At 37.3% G+C, this 18,627-nt stretch overlaps 1 protein-coding gene across 5 annotated transcripts in view; it reads right to left on the reverse strand.

The window, feature by feature from the left end:
* The window catches only part of YTHDC2 (YTH N6-methyladenosine RNA binding protein C2), a 96,409-nt gene that overhangs the window by 18,122 nt on the left and 59,660 nt on the right, over window positions 1-18,627 (reverse strand). For 2 of the 5 annotated variants that reach the window (XR_013557543.2, XR_009611193.3), the window contains exons 27-30: window positions 12,545-12,748; window positions 11,665-11,847; window positions 10,371-10,462; window positions 10,118-10,273 (exon numbers count right to left, since the gene is read on the reverse strand). Coding sequence is in view for 3 of the 5 variants with exons in the window: in XM_060636350.3 (XP_060492333.1) it covers window positions 10,382-10,462; window positions 11,665-11,847; window positions 12,545-12,748 (468 nt within the window). In the remaining 2 variants the exon portion in view is untranslated. Of the gene's footprint in view, window positions 1-8,494; window positions 10,274-10,370; window positions 10,463-11,664; window positions 11,848-12,544; window positions 12,749-18,627 lie in introns of those variants that run through there. The other 3 variants (XM_060636350.3, XM_060636351.3, XM_078451787.2) reach the window with 2 other exon arrangements.

Genomic DNA, 18,627 nt, shown 5'->3' on the forward strand with positions numbered 1-18,627 from the left:
TTGTGTACTATAGCTTTGTAAGTCTTGAAATCAGGTAGTGTGAACCCTCCAAAGTCGAGTTGTTTTGGTTATACTTGATCCTTTGCATTTCCATATGAATTTTGGAATCAGTTTGCTGGGGTCTACAAAAGGAAAAAAAAAAAAAAGGCTGCTGGGGTTTTGATTGGGATTGTGTTAACTCTATAGATTTTGGAGAGCATTAACTCTATAGATTTTGGAGAGCATTTACATCTTAACAATACTGAGTCTTCAACCCACAAACATGGTATTTTCTTAGGTCTTCTTTAATTTCTCTCAGCAATATTTTGTAGTTTTCAGCCTATAAGTCTTTCACATCTTTTGTCAGATTATTCTTCCTAGGTATTTGATATCTTTGATGTTATGATCAATGGTATTATTTTCATTTCCAATTGTTTGTTGCTATTATATAGAGATTTTAAAATATTTTGGAGGTATATTGACCTTGTATACTGCAACCTTGTTAAACTCACTAACTAGTTCTAGAAAGTTTCTTAGAGGGAAACTTCTAGTTTTGGTATTGCATAGCTAATAATTTTGCCTGCCCCAGAATTTTCATTCTGGGAATATTACTTTGATAATCCTTTAGAGAACCATTTCTCTCCTATCTTTCGTCCATGTGTTTGAGGTGAGCATTTACTATACATTTGGTCAATTACCACAGTGATAATAGACTAGTGTGGAGATAAGCACATGACCAACTGATCCAGGAAGAGTCAATCGTGGAACTTACAGGAAAACATTGCATTTTTCTAGCTAGTTCAAAGTCGGACATTACTCATTTCCAACTCAAGACCACTGTGGTCAGAGAACACATTTTGTGGCACGTGAATACTTTCAAATTCATTGAGATTTTAAAACAAAACTACCAGGGGCACCTGGGTAGCTCAGTTAGTTGAGCGTATGACTTGATCTCAGGGTCCTGAGTTCAAGCCCCACATTGGGCTCTGTGCTGGGCATGAAGCCTACTTTAAAAAAAAATTTTTTTTTTTAAATAAATAGGGATGGCTGGGTGGCTCAGTCGGTTAAGCATCCAACTTTAGCTCAGGTCATGACCTCACGGTTCATGGATTCAAGTCCCACATCAGGTTGCAAGCTGACAATGCAAAACCTGCTTGGGATTCTTTCTCTCTCTCTCTCAAAATAAACTAAAAACAAACAAACAAACAAAAAACACCTTTAAATACATACATACATACATACAAAATCACCATATTGACTCAGCAATCCTACTTCTGGGTATATATCCAAAAAATTGAAATCAGGATCTCAGAAGGATACATGCTTTCCATGTCCAGTGCAGCATTATTCAAAATAGCAAAGACATGGAAACAATGTAAATGCCTATCAAGAAACGAATGATTGAGAAAATGTAGCACATACATACGATGGAATGTTATACAGCCTTAAAAAAGAAAGAAACCCTGTCACACACACAACAGTATGAATGAAGCTGGAGAACATTATGTCAAGTGAAATAAGCCAGTCACAGGAGGACAAAGAGTGGGTCATGCCATGTACATGAATAAAATCTAAACAGTCAAAAATTGTAGAAACAGAATAGCAGTTGCCAGGGACTAGGGAGAGAGGGAGATGAAGGGTTGCTGTTCAAAGGGTAGAAAGTTTCAGTTATACGACATGAGTACATTCTAGAGGTCTGCTGTACTTACGGGCCTCTAGATCTGCAGATCTAGAGATCTGCACGTTAACATTATTGTGCACTTAAAAATTTGGTAAGAGGGTAAATCTTCTATTAAGTGCTCTTGCCACAATAAAATATAAATGTTTTGAAATTTGTTTTACGGCCCACGAAATGGTCTATCATGATACATGTTCTGTGTGCACTTAAATAAGGTGTATTCTGTTGCTGTTGGGTTGATCAGATCAAGTTGGTTGATAGTGTTCTTCAAGCCCACTGTATCTTTTCTGATTTACTGCCTACTTTTTCTATCAATTATTGAAAAGGGGGTATTGAAATGTCTGACAATAATTGTGAATTTGTCTGTTTTTCCTTTCAGTTCTATCAATTTTTACTTAAGTATTTTGAAGCTCTTTTATTGATGCCTAAGTGTTTAAGATTATTACGTCCACTGACCCTTTCAATCATGACTAAATTACTGTCTTTATCCCAGATTATATTCTTTGCTCTGAATTTTCCTTTGCCTGATATTAATATAGATATACTAGTGTGGTTTTTTTCTTTTTCATTAATGGTAGCAGGGGATAACTTCTTCCATTTTTTTTTTAACTTTTACCTTATTTGTGTCTTTATACTTGAAGTACATTACTTATAGGTATCCTATAGTTGAGTGTTGAATTTTTTATATCCAATCTAACAAGCTCTCTGTTTTATTTATTTTTTTATGTTTATTTATTTTTGAGAGAGAGAGTGTGAGCAGAGGAGGGGGAGAGAGAGAGAGGGAGACCCGAAATCCAAAGCAGGCTCCAGGCTCTAAGCTGTCAGCACACAGCCCGACACAGGGATCGAACCCACGAACCGCAAGATCATGACCCGAGCCAAAGTTGGGACAACCCAACTGACTGAGCCACCCAGGCACCCCACAAGCTCTCCCTTTTAAATGGGATTTTTAAATTCTTTTTAATTAATAATCCCTCCACCCAACGTGGGGCTTGAACTCACAGCCCCAAGATCAAGAGAGTCACTTGCTCTTCCAAATGAGCCAGCCAGGCATCCCTTAGGTGGGACTTTTAGACATTTAATATGGTTATTGATTCTGTTAGGTGTGCATCTACCATCTTGCTACTTGTTTTATTTTTGTTCATTATTTTTGTTTCTATTTACTTCCATTTGTTGTTTCTTTGTTCCTCTTTTCTGTCTTCTTTTGGATTTTTACAAGTCTGGCTGATGGGAGCAGGCACTATTCCCTTTAATCCTTTCAAATGTTTTTTTCCCCCTACCCTTTCTGCCCATGCATGCATTCCAGGGGGACCATCTACACATCTCTAGGCTTCTCTCTGTAAGCAGTTCTCCCTCTGGTATTCTGTTCTATGAACTTGAGCTGTTGGGTTTCCCCACTTTCAACTCTGTCTCCTCAACTCAGGAGTCTTGTCATATATATGTCATATATATATGAAAAAATATATATACATATATATGTTGTTTTGAGGAAGAAAGTAAATCTGGTCTATGTTACTCCATTTCAGTTAAAAGTGCAAGTCCTTGGGGCACCTGGCTGGCTCAGTTGGTGGAGTGTGAGACTCTTGATCTCCAGGTCATGAATTCGAGCCCCACACTGGGTGTAGAGATTATTTAAATTTATTAATTAATTTTAAATAGTTTAAATTTATTAATTTAGTTTAAAAAACAAGTGCAAGTCCTCACTACCCCACTTTTAAAAATTGCTGTAGGGGCGCCTGGGTGGCTCAGTCGGTTGAGCATCTGACTTCTGATCTCACAGTTCCTGAGTTCCAGCCCCACATCAGGCTCTGTGCTGACAGCTCAGAGCCTGGAGCCTGCTTCGGATTCTGTGTCTTCCTCTCTCTCTGCCCCTCCCCTGCTCCCGCTCTTTCTCTCTCCCAAAAATAAATAAAGCATTAAAAAAAAATTTTAAGATGTAAAAGTATCTCAATAAAGAGCAGTCTTCTCCACAGTGGTGTTGGACCCACTGGATAACCACATGCGTAAAAAGGACTCTCAACCTAAATATCACAGCTTGTATAAAAATTAACTCTAAGTGGATCATGAATCTGAATATAAAATATAAAATTACATAACTGTTAGGAAGAAACATAGAGGAAAACCTTCAGGGGTGCCTGGGTGGCTCAGTTGGTTAAGCATCCAACTCTTGATTTTGGCTCAGGTCATGGAATCATGGTTTGCGAGTTCAAGCCCCACATTGGCCTCTGTGCTAACAGCACAGAGCCTGCTTGGGATTCTCTCTCTCTCTCAAAATAAATAGATAAGCGTTAAAAAAAGAAGAGGAAAACCTTTAGTGACTGGTGATAAGGTTCTTAGACATGACATCAAAGTCACGATCCTTAAAAGAAAAAAAAATTGCTAAGTTGTAGTTCATCAAAACTTAAAACTACAAAAATATTGTGAATCTACAAAAAACTACAAAAACTACTATGAAGACAATGACAAGCAACAGGCAGAGAAAAAATACTTGCAAATCACATACTGGACGAAGAGCTCATACTCCAAATGCAGCAGCCCTCCCTTTCTACGGTTTCCGTTACGGACAGTCAGTCTCAATCCACAGGCAGACGATTCTCCTTCTCTGGCACCATCAGGTAGGTCGCAGCCTAACGCCATGTCACAGCACCTACGTCATTCCCCTCACCTCATCCCATCATGCGGGCATCTTATCATCTCACAGCATCATAAGAAGGGTGAGTACAGGACACTAAGATAGCTTGAGACCACATTCACATAACTTTTATTACAGTAGATGGTTATAATCGTATTTTATTTGTTGTTAATCCCTAACTGGGCCTAATTTAGAAACTAAGCTTTATCATAGGTGTGTACATACAGGAAAAAAACGCAGTATATAGGGTTCGGTACAGTCTATGGTTTCAGGCATCCAGTGGGGGAGCCTTGTACATAAAGGGGAGTACAGGCTATAAGGAACTCTCAAAACTCAACAGTAAGAAAATAACTGACTTAACTTCTAAAATGGTCAAAATTTGGGGTGCCTGGGTGGCTCAGTCGGTTGAGCATCCAACCTCGGCTCGGGTCATGATCTCAGAGCTTGTGGACTGACAGGACTGAGTGACATAACAAGCATAATAAGCATATGAAAGATGTTCAACATAAGTAGCCATTAAAGAGCTACAACCGAAAACCATGATCAGATACTGATGCACATGTAAAAGAATGATAAAAACAGAAGATGCTGACAATAGAATGGCTAAAATAAAAAAACCAAGAGGGGCGCCTGGGTGGCTCAGTCGGTCAAGCGTCTGACTCTTGATTTCAGCTCAGATCATGATCTCACAGTTCATGGGTTCAAGCCCTGTGTCGGGCTCTGCACTGACAGAGCAGAGCCTGCTTGCAATTCTCTCTCCCTCCCTATCTCTCTCTACCCCTGCTCTGCTCTCTCAGAATATTAAAAAAAAAAAACAAAAACAAAAACAAGTGTTGGCAAGGATGTGGTGAAAAAGTAAAGCTCTTGCACCATTGGTGGTAATGCAAATTGGTGCAGCCACTCTGGAAAACAGTAGGGAGGTTCCTCAAAAAATTAATAGATTACCATATGATCCAGTAATTGCACTACTGGGTATTTACCCAAAAAATACAAAAACACTAAAATGCACCCCTATGTTTATTGCAGCATTATTTACAATAGCCAAGATTTGGAAGCAGCCCAAGTGTCCATCAACTGATGAATGGACAAAGAAGTGGTGTATAATACACAATGGAAGGTTATTCAGCCATAAAAAAGAATGAAATCTTTCCATTTGCAACAACATAGATAGTGCTAGAGTTTAACGCTAAATGAAATAAGCCAGGGAAAGACAAATACCATATGATCTCACAGATATGTGGAATTTAAGAAATAAAACAACCAAAGGGAAAAAAAAGAGTGAGCAAGAGAGAGAGAAACCGGGGCGCCTGGGTGGCTCAGTCGGTAAAGCGTCCGACTTCGGCTCAGGTCATGATCTCACAGTCCGTGAGTTCGAGCCCCGCATTGGGCTCTGTGCTGACAGCTCAGAGCCTGGAGCCTGCTTCAGATTCTGTGTCTCCCTCTCTCTTTGACCCTCCCCCGTTCATGCTCTGTCTCTCTCTGTCTCAAAAATAAACAAACATTAAAAAAAAAAAAGTTAAAAAAAAAAAAGAGAGAGAGAAACCAAGAAACAGACTCTTAACTACAGAGAACAAACTGATGGTCACCACCAGCGAGGTGGGTGGGGGAGGATGGGTGAAAATAGGTGGTAGGGATTCAAGAGTACACTTACCATGATGGAAGAAACAAATAAAATAAAAAGAGATGAAGAGAGGTTGTGAACATATCCCTCTTAGATATATTGGATTGCCTCTGGCGGGTGTCTTGGTGTAAATTGAATTAATTACAGTATACTAGTATTTATGAAGTTATTGCACCAAATAGGAAAACCTAACATGCAGAATAGGCACCTTGTAATAATAAATAGTTCCTTACACTGTTCTTCAATGGAACATAGCAACAATTTAATAAAATTGATGTGTATTTTCAACTTAAAGAAAAAAAAAAATATCCTGACAACTGTTAAGTGCTGTCAAGCATGTGGAGCAACCGGAACTCTAAAATATCGCTAGTAGGGATGCAAAACAGAAAAGCCACTCTGGGAAATAGTTCGGCAGTTTCTTATAAAACATACTTACCGTATGATCCTGCGATTACAGTCCTAGGTATTTACTCAACAAATGGCAACTTATTTTCACACAAAAAGGTGTGCACAAAATAGCTGTTCTATGTATAATCACGTGTGTGTATCCTAGGTCAATGACTAAAAAAATGGCATGTTCTATACAATGGGATACTACCCAGCAATAACAGGAAATGAACTTTGATATACACAACTGGGATCAGTTTCAAAGGCCTTATGCTGAGTGAAAGAAGCCAGTCACTGTGTGATTCTATTTATGTAATATCCTCAAAAGAAGAACACTAGAATGACAGAGAACAGACCTAAGGCTGGCTGGCATTATGGGTGAGAGGAGGCTGTAAGTACAAAGAAATGGCATGAGGGAGTTTCAGGGGTGATGGAACTATATCCTCATCAAGGGCAAAGTTCTACAAGTCTGTGTGTCAAAATTCAGAGTTGCACATCTAGGAAACATTGATTTTACTGTATGTTAATTATAAAAGTTAAATGAGCTCTCGGGGCACGTGGGTGACTCAGTCAGTTAAGGGTCTCTTGATTCCAGCTCAGGTCATGATCTCACGGTTCGTGACTTGGAGCCTCACATCAGGCTCTGTGCTGACAGCTCGGAGCCTGGAGCCTGCTTTGGATTCTGTGTCTCCCTCTCTCTCTGCCCCTCCCCAGCTTGTGCTCTGTCTCTTTCTCCCTCTCTTTCTCAAAAATAAATAAAAACATTAAAAAAAATTTTTAATAAATAAAATGAAATAAAAGTTAAATAAGCTTCACAGAAAACTTTCCAGTAAACCTAACACTACATGGTGATGACCAGTTGGCCAGAGGTTCTAGGAAGAGCATTCCAGGCAGAATTAAGAGCTCACACTCGTCTCTGGGCTAGAACACACCTATATTCAAGAAACAGTCAGGAGGTCAGTATGGCTGAAGTGGAGTAAGTATAGGAGTTGAGGAGAGACCGCCTGAGACACAAGACAGGACCAGATCATGTAGGTATCTGTGCCATGGGAAGGACTTTGGCTTTTGAGAGAAACGGGGAGCCACTACAGGGCTTTGAGCAGCCAAGTGACACAAACTGAATGTTCTTAAAAGGATCACTGGTTTCTGTGTGGAAAACAGACTGGTGGCAGCGGGGAGAGGTCAAAGAGGGAAGACAAATTTCAAGAAGCAATTTCAATAACCCAAGCAACAAGGACCGTGGCTCAGTCCAGAGTGGGTGTGACCGACGCGGGGAGAAACAGTCCGAGTTTAGATCTACTTTGAAGGTAGACCCGAGACAATTTTCTGATGGATGAGACCGAGAGAAAGAAATGCATCAAGGATGACTGTACATTTTCTGGTCTGAGCAACCTTAAGGCTGGAACCGGCATCAGCTGAAGAGAGAACAGCTTTCAGTGGAACAGGCTGTAGGAAGGAACACTAGTTCCATTTTGAAAATGCAGAGTTTGTGGTTTTAGGAGACAGTCAAGCGAAAATTTCACCCTTGGCTGGAAAGACCAAAGCACACCTGGTGGCCCTGGGCACGCTGAGTGCACTGTGTGGTCCAGTGTGTGGGGAGGAGCTGTGGAGAGTGCTGGAGCACAGCAAGCACCTGTGCCACAGGAAGCTCACATAGACTGGCAGGTGTTGTCACTTGTCGGTTACATGTGTGGTCCGAGGGATCCAGGGGTGAAGCTCATCTGACTTAGTCCTCAAGACTTTCCCTGCTGCAGGAAGTAAGATTTTATATGGTGAAAAATGAGTCTCTGAGGACAAATTCTTAAATTCTCAAATTCGGTCTTTTCTTGAAGTACACATTTGAGATTATGCCCCCCACCCCGCCAATCTCTGCTGTAATTGGTAGAGTGAGGCTGGGGTGTTCAGTGGATATAGTGGCACATCACCAAAATGCAGTGTCCTGACTGAGAATGCAAGGTGAATGGCTGCGTGGTTTATCATATTCAAAAGATTTTATGTTGAACACATCTTGAGCCTTTTTTTCCATCCCCTTGTGGTAATGAGGCAAATTTTTTCACGAAAGAGATAATGATGTGAAATCATCACCTTCTATATATCAATTTAGTATTCTTCAAGGTGTTTGAAACTCATTAATAATATCTCAAGGGATATTATTGATAAGCCCTATTATAGAGCATCAGAAATAACAAGACCTAAATAATTTAACAGAATTTCATTTAATAAGTATATTTAAAGTTCATCTCTTCCAAAAACAGCATTTTAATTACATTCAAATTGTGTTCATTTTAAATATCAACAAACTCATCATTTACATACAGGGCTAGATATTAGAAAACAGAAGGACATTAAAACAAGTTTTATTTTTTAAAAGTTCTCACTTCCAAATTTAGAATACCATAAACTGTTAAATATATACCCAAACAAAATGTATATACAGTATCAGGAGAAAAAAAACACAAGTTGCTCTAATAGGAAAAAAAAACCTGTAATACACATACAGCAGAACATAATTCACATAGGCTCAATTTACAAGTGTATCTCAAAGTATAAAACAAACCAACAAAAAGCCAGTAACGACAAACACAGGCAAAAATCACAGCTGCCATTCTAAACTACTGCACCAACACACAATACTTTCCAAGAGAAAGACGGGTTCCCAAGATCTTATGTTGACCCAGGACTTTTCACTTCTTTGTTTTCAAATGCAGAAGCAAAAAAGCCTTAAGAGTTTTCTTCTTGCCTTTAAATTAGATTCATGTTGGTTTTTCTTCAATAACCCAAATATATCATGAGAAGTGCTATCGAAGCTGTTCTATTTAGAGCTCAATAACCAAGACATTTCTTTCATTTTGTATTTCCCTGTACCTCTATTTTCCTTCAAAAAGCCACTGGGGAAACTTTACAGAGTGGTGGTAAAGAGATCAAATAATCCTGAGAAGACAAGGAAACAGGAGAGCTGGCACTATCACTGGTTTACCAAAAATTACACACACACACACACACACACACACACACACACACCCGTTTATTAAACCATAAATGCAAAACAGTAAGAAATCTAAAAACGCAAGGAGCCTGAAAAGTACTGGAAAGCAAGCAGGAGGCATGCTGAATTGTGGTGTGGCTTTCGTTTGAAAGACATACACCAACCAGGCTCCTGCTAACTGCTGGGCACTTTTTGTAACATGCACCATTTGTTTACATTTTTAACTTGTCCAAGCTGAGTTTCTCTAGCCAAAGCAGAGAGGTCGTAATTACCGTGCTCAGGTAAGAAAGGTGTGAAGGTTGTAAGATGAGAGGAGGGGGTAAGATGCAGGACCAGGAATAAAACTAAGCACTAAATCTGATCCAGTCAAAGACAGGAAAGAACCCTGATTTTCTTCAGATTTTACTGCACTTTATAATCAAAGAAAAAAGAACATCTCTCCTTTTTTTCGTAATGTAGCTCAGGTTTAAAATGGCAGAATGAATAGTCCTTAATCAGCACACACTATTTTTAAAAGGGACATTTTTAGAACTGGATTGTTTTTAATGACAAACCTTAAGAGTTATTTAGCTCTTCTAAAATGGTGCTCAGAGGTACTGATACAGGCCCTTCTTAAAAGGAAACAACTTACTTTGCATTAAAAAAATCATCAATAAGAGTTATGAGTCAGTGTTTTCAACAAACGAAATGTTTAACTTCAAATTAAGTATGTTTTTCAAGTAACTGCTGTTGTGCCAAATAGTGTTACCTGCTACTATTTTATTCAAGTATAAACATATAATTAACAAACATTACATAATCATTCTTTATGATCACTATAAAAATTTAAATTACCCTTTTCTCTTTTATATGAAGATGGTGGTTCTAAAGTAACATTAAGCCAGAAAAGCCCATTCATTCATCACACACATCTATCTCCACCTCAGTTTTTAGAAGTCAGTGCATTCAGTGGTTATAAGTAGGTGCAATGTTCTTCTGTAGTTAAGAGATCTGAAAGAGTTAAAAAAAAAAGGGGGGGTAAGTAATTTGAAAGATATCCTTAACAGTCATAAATACTGCCAGTACTCAAAGTCAAGTATAGTGTAACCTGAGTTCAGGTCAATCAGTCGTGGTTTTTTCTCCCGACGGAAGGCGTTCCCATAACTGGAGCAACTGTTCACCAACCTGAGGCTCGAGCTCCTGGATAAATCACAAGTCACACAACAAACACCAAGGGAAATGGATTGAATTTTTTTTAATCACCAAAACCTATGTTGATAGAAATATAAGAGAAGTACTTTGAATTTCATTTTTCTACCAGAACATGATAAAATCATGCAACCTATGTTCAGGTTTGTGAAGTTCACTTCCAGACTTCAAGATTGTAGTTAACCCTCAAATACAGCAACTATTTGTGACAAAACGGTAAAGAGATTTCCATGGAGTTCTTCTGGAGTTTTTACTATGTGGAAATCATGATTTTTTTTTTAAATGGAGATTTACCAAAACCACTCCACTTCAACTTTCAAAGGTTTACTGTGAAACCTAGCGTATTCGATGTTTGGGGGGGTTGTTAAGAAATTATGATGAGTATATAATATTCTTATCTTAGGAATTAGGCTTATTTCAAAATCCTTAGTATAGAATAAAAATTAAAATATTCTGATACAACTGAAAAGAATGTCATTTATAGTCCTCTTGTGATACGATGTGCATTTAAAAAGAACCCAAACACTTTTCATATGGCGATTTAAAGCGAGCCACACTGGTTTAAATAGATTACTAGCCGTGTGACCTTAGAATAATTTCTCCTATTTCTCCTACCTAAAATTGAGCTAATAAAGCAATATGCATTAAATTAAATGACTTCATGGAAAGCAGCTAGCACAGCAGTCCATATATATGTTAATTCCCATCCCCTTAACCAGCTTAAAATACATGTCAGCAGCAATGATGAAGGCAAAGCAAACATAACAGAAACAAAACAAGTCACAAAAATATCAAAAGGCTGTTTTTATATTGCATCATTAGTTAAAGGCACAAAGATGTCAGATGCTGTTGTTACCCTCAGTGAGATTACTTCAGAATTATACTCCGTTTTGATCAGAGCTTCAGTTACTAAGACAACAGGAGCCTCCATGAAGTAACTTATGAGGGACTTTGTCCGTAATGATGGAGAGAAGCCAAATTTACCAAATGTTAAAAAAGCAATGAGCTCTGTCAAACACCAGTACGAGCAGGTTTTTATACTAACTCTTTTACAAACCTAAGCCACCGTCTCCCGTGTACACACAGAATATACAATTTGTACTCCTACGTCTCCCTCTCAAACGGACCACTGCGTAGCAGCAAAACAAAACCAAGAGACCGGAGGAAGGCAAATATGAAAGGTCACCGTATACCTGCCCGTCTCTGCTGATCTGGACCTTCTTGTTGTCGTTCCAGGGGTTAAGTAGATGGTGTGCAAACTGGAAGGGAAGACTCTCCTTCCGGACCCACTCCACCTTAAACACTCCTCCCAGTCCAGCGGAGCCCCAGTCCTGGCTCTTCTCCCTTCCTATCTCCGAAGACATCCTAGAAAATCCCTGTGGGTCAAATGAGGGCAAGAGGAAAGGTAAGGAGGATATTAAATGTCTGAATAAAATTTACCAGAGAAAGCTCTCCATTTTTTTTTCTTTAATTTTAAGGTAAAGTGTAATATAAAAACAATAGATATCTAACAAAAACAAAAAGAAGTTGTTGTTTTTTATAAAAAAGATGTATTAGCACATTTCTAGCCTTCTAACATAATTTTAGTATGAACAGATATTTTCTAAATAATGTATTAACAGCCCTAAACCCACATTTATTCCATGATAAATGGCTATACTCTAACCTATAAGTTTTACTTCCAAATATTATACATCAAGTCAAGATGAGTTAAGAAACATACTCAAGTTTCTGGATTGTCAATTCTAACTTGCTTGCCTATTTAAATAAACATTTTACCAAAAAAGTCAAGCTTCTCATTACTCTTAATCCACCTGAAAAACAATAAATCTAAAGTTACCTTCACAAGGAGAAATGGTTTATCTAAAGAGATTCTGGTAAGACAAGGAAAACAAAGGGATCCCTATTATCATTCCCCTGAAGAGGTACAATACATTCCTCATTTTGTCAAGCAAAATGCATTCTTGCATTCTGATGCAATAAAAAGCCAGGGTGTTTTTGGTTTTTGTTTTAATCTCTGTGGTCTAACCTGCAGCCAGAACAACCCCATTTTACTGGTTCAGGATGGCTCACCTGGAAATGTCCAGATCCTTGAACAGAAAATACCAAGTAAACCATGCTGCTTTCCCAAAAGGCTCGATTTAGCTTCCGCTCATTACTAGGGGTTGTAGACCAGATACCCTTCTGCTGAGAAATTTCAAGGTTTCTCAAATTGCTACTCTTCATTATGAAGTATCGAATAGGCATGTTTGGTCTTGGTGAAGGAGATTTTGAGCCCTATAAAAGAATGCATAAGTTCTTGAAAGGTAATTTGACCTTTCAAAATCAATAGGCTCCATTAAATAACATCTTCATAAACATATAAACCAAAGTATTTTACCAAATATCCAACAAGTGCAAATAGCTCCATTGTGCCTGAAGAGCTACACAAGGCTCCCTCAGAATGAGGTTACAGAGCCAAAACCAAGCACTCATTTTCAGAGCATTCAAAATCTCTTATCAAGAAGGATTTGGGATTACAAACTTTGATTTATATTCCAAATGTATTTTCAGAAACTATTTTAATACACTTTCAAAGGCTGAAAACAAAGCAAAAATTTGCTCCAGCTTCCCGCCTGGATACAGCTTCCAGGCAACAGTGCAGGGAAGGGAAACAGAATCCAGCAGTCTCAGTGAACTGCAGAGAGAGAGCCTGGAATTGAGAGGCCAGGGTTAGAATTTGCACAGCAGTGTGCTGGATATAAGAGATTTGCACAGAAGGAGAGTTCCCAAGGAACTGAAGAAGGGTACCCACAAGTTTCTGACAAGTACTGACCTGCACGTGAGTGAGAAAACATGATTTAACGCCAGGGAAAGATCCAGACAAAAGCAGTAAACTAAGTAATTCCTGGAGCTCACACGGGGATCGGAGTATTTGATGTTCTCCCCAGCCAGAATTGAAACAACTGTTAATACATAGGGCATCAGCCCACAGAAGGCTCATGCCTTAGTACTGAAACTAAATTAGTACCAGAATAAAATCTGCTCGGAACCTGCTATAACACTTAAAAGAAAAATCTTAAAAACATTTAACTGATTGCCACTTACTTAGTGGTATACCAGAGAGATGTCTGACACTACTTAAAGGAATACAACAAAAATCTAGCAGCCAAATGAAATTATAAGGAATGCAAAGAAACGGAGGAGAACAGATCCATAACCAGGGAAAAAATGAACCAACAGGAAAAGATTCACATCTGACAGATGATGGAATTAGGAGACAAAAAAATGTCAGAGCAGCTATTATAAATATATTCACTGTGTTCAAGAAGGTAAAGTAAACATGCATGTGCCTTAAAGGAGAAATGGAAAGTGTTTTTTAAAGGCCCAAAGGGCATTCTAGAGATGGAGATATAATATTTAAAGTGAAAAATACATTAGAAAGAATGCACAGCAGATGAGACACTACAAATAAAAACATCAGTGAACTTGAAAACATAGCCAGAGAAACCGTCTCAAATGAAACAAAGAAACCAAAAAAGAATTGAAAAAAATGAAGACAGCCTCAGTGACCTATGGTATAGTATCAAGTGGTCTTGCACTTATATATCCCTAGTCCCAGAAAGGAGGGGGAAGCGATGAGACATAAAAAATACGTGAAGAAATAATTATCTTAATTTTTCCAAATTTGATGGAAACTATGAATACGAACTACAACTATGGAAACTATGAATAAGAACTACAAACGGGCGGGGGGAGTGGGGTGGCGCCTGGGTGCTTCAGCCAGTTAAGCTTCCGACTCCTGGTTTCAGCTCAGGTCATGATATTGCAGTTTGTGACTTCAAGTCCCATGTCAGGCTCTGTGCTGACAGTGCACAGCCTGCTTGGGATTCTCTCTCTCACTCTCCACTCTCTCTCTGCCTCTCCCCTTCTCTCTCTCTCTCTCTCTCTCTCAAAGTAAGTAAATAAACTTAAAAAAATTAAAATTAAAAAAAGTTCTCATCATAAGAAAAAACATTTAAAAAAACTACAAATAGAAACATATCAAAATCAAATTGCTGAAAACCAGTGATAAAGAGAAAATCTTAAAAGCAGGTAGAGGAAAAAGATACATTACATACAGAGAAACATTATATACAGAGAAACAAAAATGATAGTAAACCTCCCTCAGAAACTATGTAAACGAGAAGATAATGGAGTGACTTCTTTGCAGTAACAAAAGAAAACCACTGTCAACCTAGAATTATATACACAGTAAAAACAGCTTTTGGGGTGCCTGGGTGACTCAGTCGGCTAAGCTTTCAACTCTGGCTCAGGTCATGATCTCATAGTTCGTGAGCTCAAGCCCCAAGTCAGGCTCTGTGCTGACAGCTCAGAGCCTGGAACCTGCTTCGGATTCTGTGTCTCCCTCGCTCCCTGCCCCTCCCCCACTCACAGTCTATCTCTCTCTCTCAAAAAATGAATAAACATTACAAAAAATTTTTAAATAGCTTCCAAAAATAACAGTGAAAAATGGTTTTTCAGACAAAAGCTTAAAGAATTCATTTCCAGAATATCTGTACCAGAGAAAATGTTCAAAGAAGGTTTCCAGACAGAAGCGTATGATCCAAGATAGAAATCCTCATCAACACAAAAGAATAAAGAACACAAGAACTGGTAAATATTTAGTAAACATAAAACACATTTTTCTGACTTTTGGTACAAGATAATTTACTATGAAGTAAAAAAAAACCAATACACTGCAGCAAGTATAACAAATATACAAATAAAATGTATGAGACAAGTAACACAAAGAACTAAAGGGTAAAATAAAAATACACTGTTGCAAGGTTCTCAAACTATACCTGAGGTGGCATAAAACTAATTCAAGATATACTAGGGAAAGTTAAAAAATGGCTACAGTAGTGAATTCTACCAAACATTTAAGGAAAAAATCATATCAATCCCATGCATCTCTTGCAAAAATGAAGTAGAAATAAGACTTCCCAAATAATCTTATGAGGCCAGCATTACCCTGATACCAAAACAATACAAAAATAACACAAGAGAACTATAGAATATCCCTCATGAACAAAGATCCCAAATTTAACAGAAGTTCTGATTAAGCAAAATCAAATCCATTAATATTTAACACCATAATATGTCATGATCCTGCAAGGTATAAACATTAGAAAAGCAGTCAACAAAACCCAATTTATTAATAGAAGAAAAAAAATTGTGTTATCATTTCAACAGATGTAAAGACAAAAAAAGCACTGAACATAATTCAACATTTATTCCTAATAAACCCTCTCAGCAAACTAAATCCAAAAAGAAACATCCCACAGTTACATTATGATAAGTGGTGACAGATTTAATGAGGGATGGGGGTTGGGAGGGGGGGTTGTTTTCCCTCAAAGGTCTGTTCTCAACACTGTTATTAAACATTTTACTGGAGGTTCTAGCCAGAGAGAACAGGCAAGAAAAAAAATAAACAGAATCAATACTGGAAAGGAAAAAAGTGAAACTACCTTTATTAATAGATGAAATGGTTATCCATGTAGAAAGTCCTGAGAAATCTCATATAAAGCGAACAATTAATAAATGAAGTAAGATCACGTCATACTGGGTAAATATACAAAGGTCAAATGTATTTCTAAATCATAGCAATGAATAACTGGAAATTAAAAATTTTACAAACAGCATCAAAGATATAAAATATTTAGTGATCAACTTAACAAAAAATGTATAATACCTGAACTCTGAAATTTACAAAACACTTGTGAAAAATTAAAGAATATCAAAAGAAATGCATATATATACCACACTTAATAGATTATGAAACTAAAAACTGTTATCAATTTTCTTCAAACTGATCTACAAATTCAATGCAATTCCACTCAATACCAAAATATGTTTCTGTAGAAATTAACAAGCATTTTCTAAAGCTTATATGAAAGACCATTAGAACACCCTGAATACCAAAACAATTTTTTTTATTATTTTTTGAATGTTTCTGTATTTTTGAAAGAGATGGAGACCAAGCAGAAGAGGGGCAGAGAGAGAGGGGAGGACAGAGGATCCGAAGCAGGCTCTGTGCTGACAGCAGAGAGCCTCATGTGGGGCTCAAATTCACAAACCATGAGATCATGATCTGAACCAAAGTCGGACACTTAACCCACTCAGCCACCCAGGCCCCCCAAAACAATTTTTAAAAAGAACAAAAGAGTTGGAGAAAAAAATTAACTGGTTTCAACTTAGTATAAAGCTACTATAATCAAACTACCGTAGCAAAGGCAAAAACAGAGTAGTATACAGATCAATGAAACAGGATACAGTCCAATAAATTGACCACATATTTAGAGTCAATTGATTTTTGACAAAGATGCCAAGATAATTTCAATGGGAAAGGGAGAATCTTTCCAACAAATGGTGCTAGAACAATTGTATAGGCAAATGACAAATTATGATCCTTGATCCACCCATACTATAAACAAAACTTAACTCAAAACAGATCATATGCCTAAATATAAGAGCTCTCACTGTCACACTTCTAGGAGAAATACTTTGTAATCCTGAGTTAAACAAAGACGTCTTAGAACACAAAAAAATATGAACCATAATAGAAAAATAGATGACACCAAAATAGAAAAAAATAAATATGGTAGACTTTATCAACATTAAACACTTGCTCTTCAAAAGACACTGTTAAGAAAATGAATATGCAGGCACAACCTATTAGAAAAAGTTGCAAAACATATATAATTAAGACTTGTATCTAGAAATATATTTTTAAATCTTACTACTAAATTAAAAAGACAACCCATAAACAACCAAAAAGTTGAACAATTTGAACAGCTACTCCACACCAAAGAAAATTCAAGAATGGTAAATAAGCACATAAAAAGATGCTCACCATCATTAGTCATCAGGGAAGTACAAATTAAAAACAAAATGGGAGATCACTATATACCCACTAGAATGGCCAATAGTAAAGAGATCACTATTGTCAAGAATATGGAGTAAATGGGACTCTCAATAGATGATGGAAGGCAATAAAAAAAGTACAGCCATTTTGGAAAATGGTGGGGATAGCTTCTTGTAAAGGTAAACGTACACTTAACCATACAACCCAACAATCCTATTCCTGGGTATTTACCCAAGAATAGAAACCATACGTACACACAACGACTTGTCCTCAAATATTATAGCAGCTTTATTCACAACAGCCCAAAAGTGGAAACAATCCAAATGTCCATCAACGGGTGAATGGATAAACATTCTATGAGTATGAGCCAAAGAGTGGAATACGATTCAGCAATAAGAAGTAATAAACTAATAATACACTGAATAATTTGGATGAATTTCAAAAGTGAAATAAGCCAGTCACAAAAAATTACATGCATAGGATTCCATTTACAGCAAATTCCAGAAAAAGCAAAACTCTAGGGACAGAGAGCAGTTCAGTTCAGTGGTTGTCATGATCCAAGGGTGATGGGAATGTTCTGTACCTGGCTGTGATACAGTTACATAATTATATACATTTGTCAAAATTCACTGAATTGTACAGTTTAAAGTGGTGAATTTTACTGTGCGTATCTAAATAAAGGTATTTTAAAATAAAAACCTCAAAACCTAAGAATGCAAATCCACAAAAAAACATTTTATTTTCCTCTTATTTAACAAGAGTGTTTCAGCAGATATTTTCCTCACCAGAACACAACATATAGCTAAATAACCCTAATGAAATACTTACTCAGTACCAACAACAGGAGAAATAAAAGTAACATATTCTAAACATTTGAAATCATTTGTATTACAAATTTTTTAAAAGATACATAGTTCTCAATTCCCTACCAACATCTATCTTCCTAACCCCACCCTGTCTTGTATTTTTTTAATATAACCACTGAATTGGAAAAATCAATAAATAACTGAAAAAAAAAAAAACTAATTTGAGACCATCTTTTTAACAAAAGGGTTCTAATGATACAGAAAGGAAATAACAGATGGCTGAGTTATGGCATATAACTCGGTAAATGATCAGTTAGTTTTAAAACATCCCAAGATGGTAACAACGAGAAATGTTTGGCAAGCAAGGAAGACTAAAAAATTTACTCAAGTGTTTCAAGTTTACCAGATTCAATTTATATCAAGAACAAAGACCATGATGAGTAACTGAAAAGTAGAACTGTTCT

Source organism: Panthera onca, chromosome A1 (assembly GCF_046562875.1).
Source record: "Panthera onca isolate mPanOnc1 chromosome A1, mPanOnc1 haplotype 2, whole genome shotgun sequence".
Taxonomy (NCBI): domain Eukaryota; kingdom Metazoa; phylum Chordata; class Mammalia; order Carnivora; family Felidae; genus Panthera; species Panthera onca.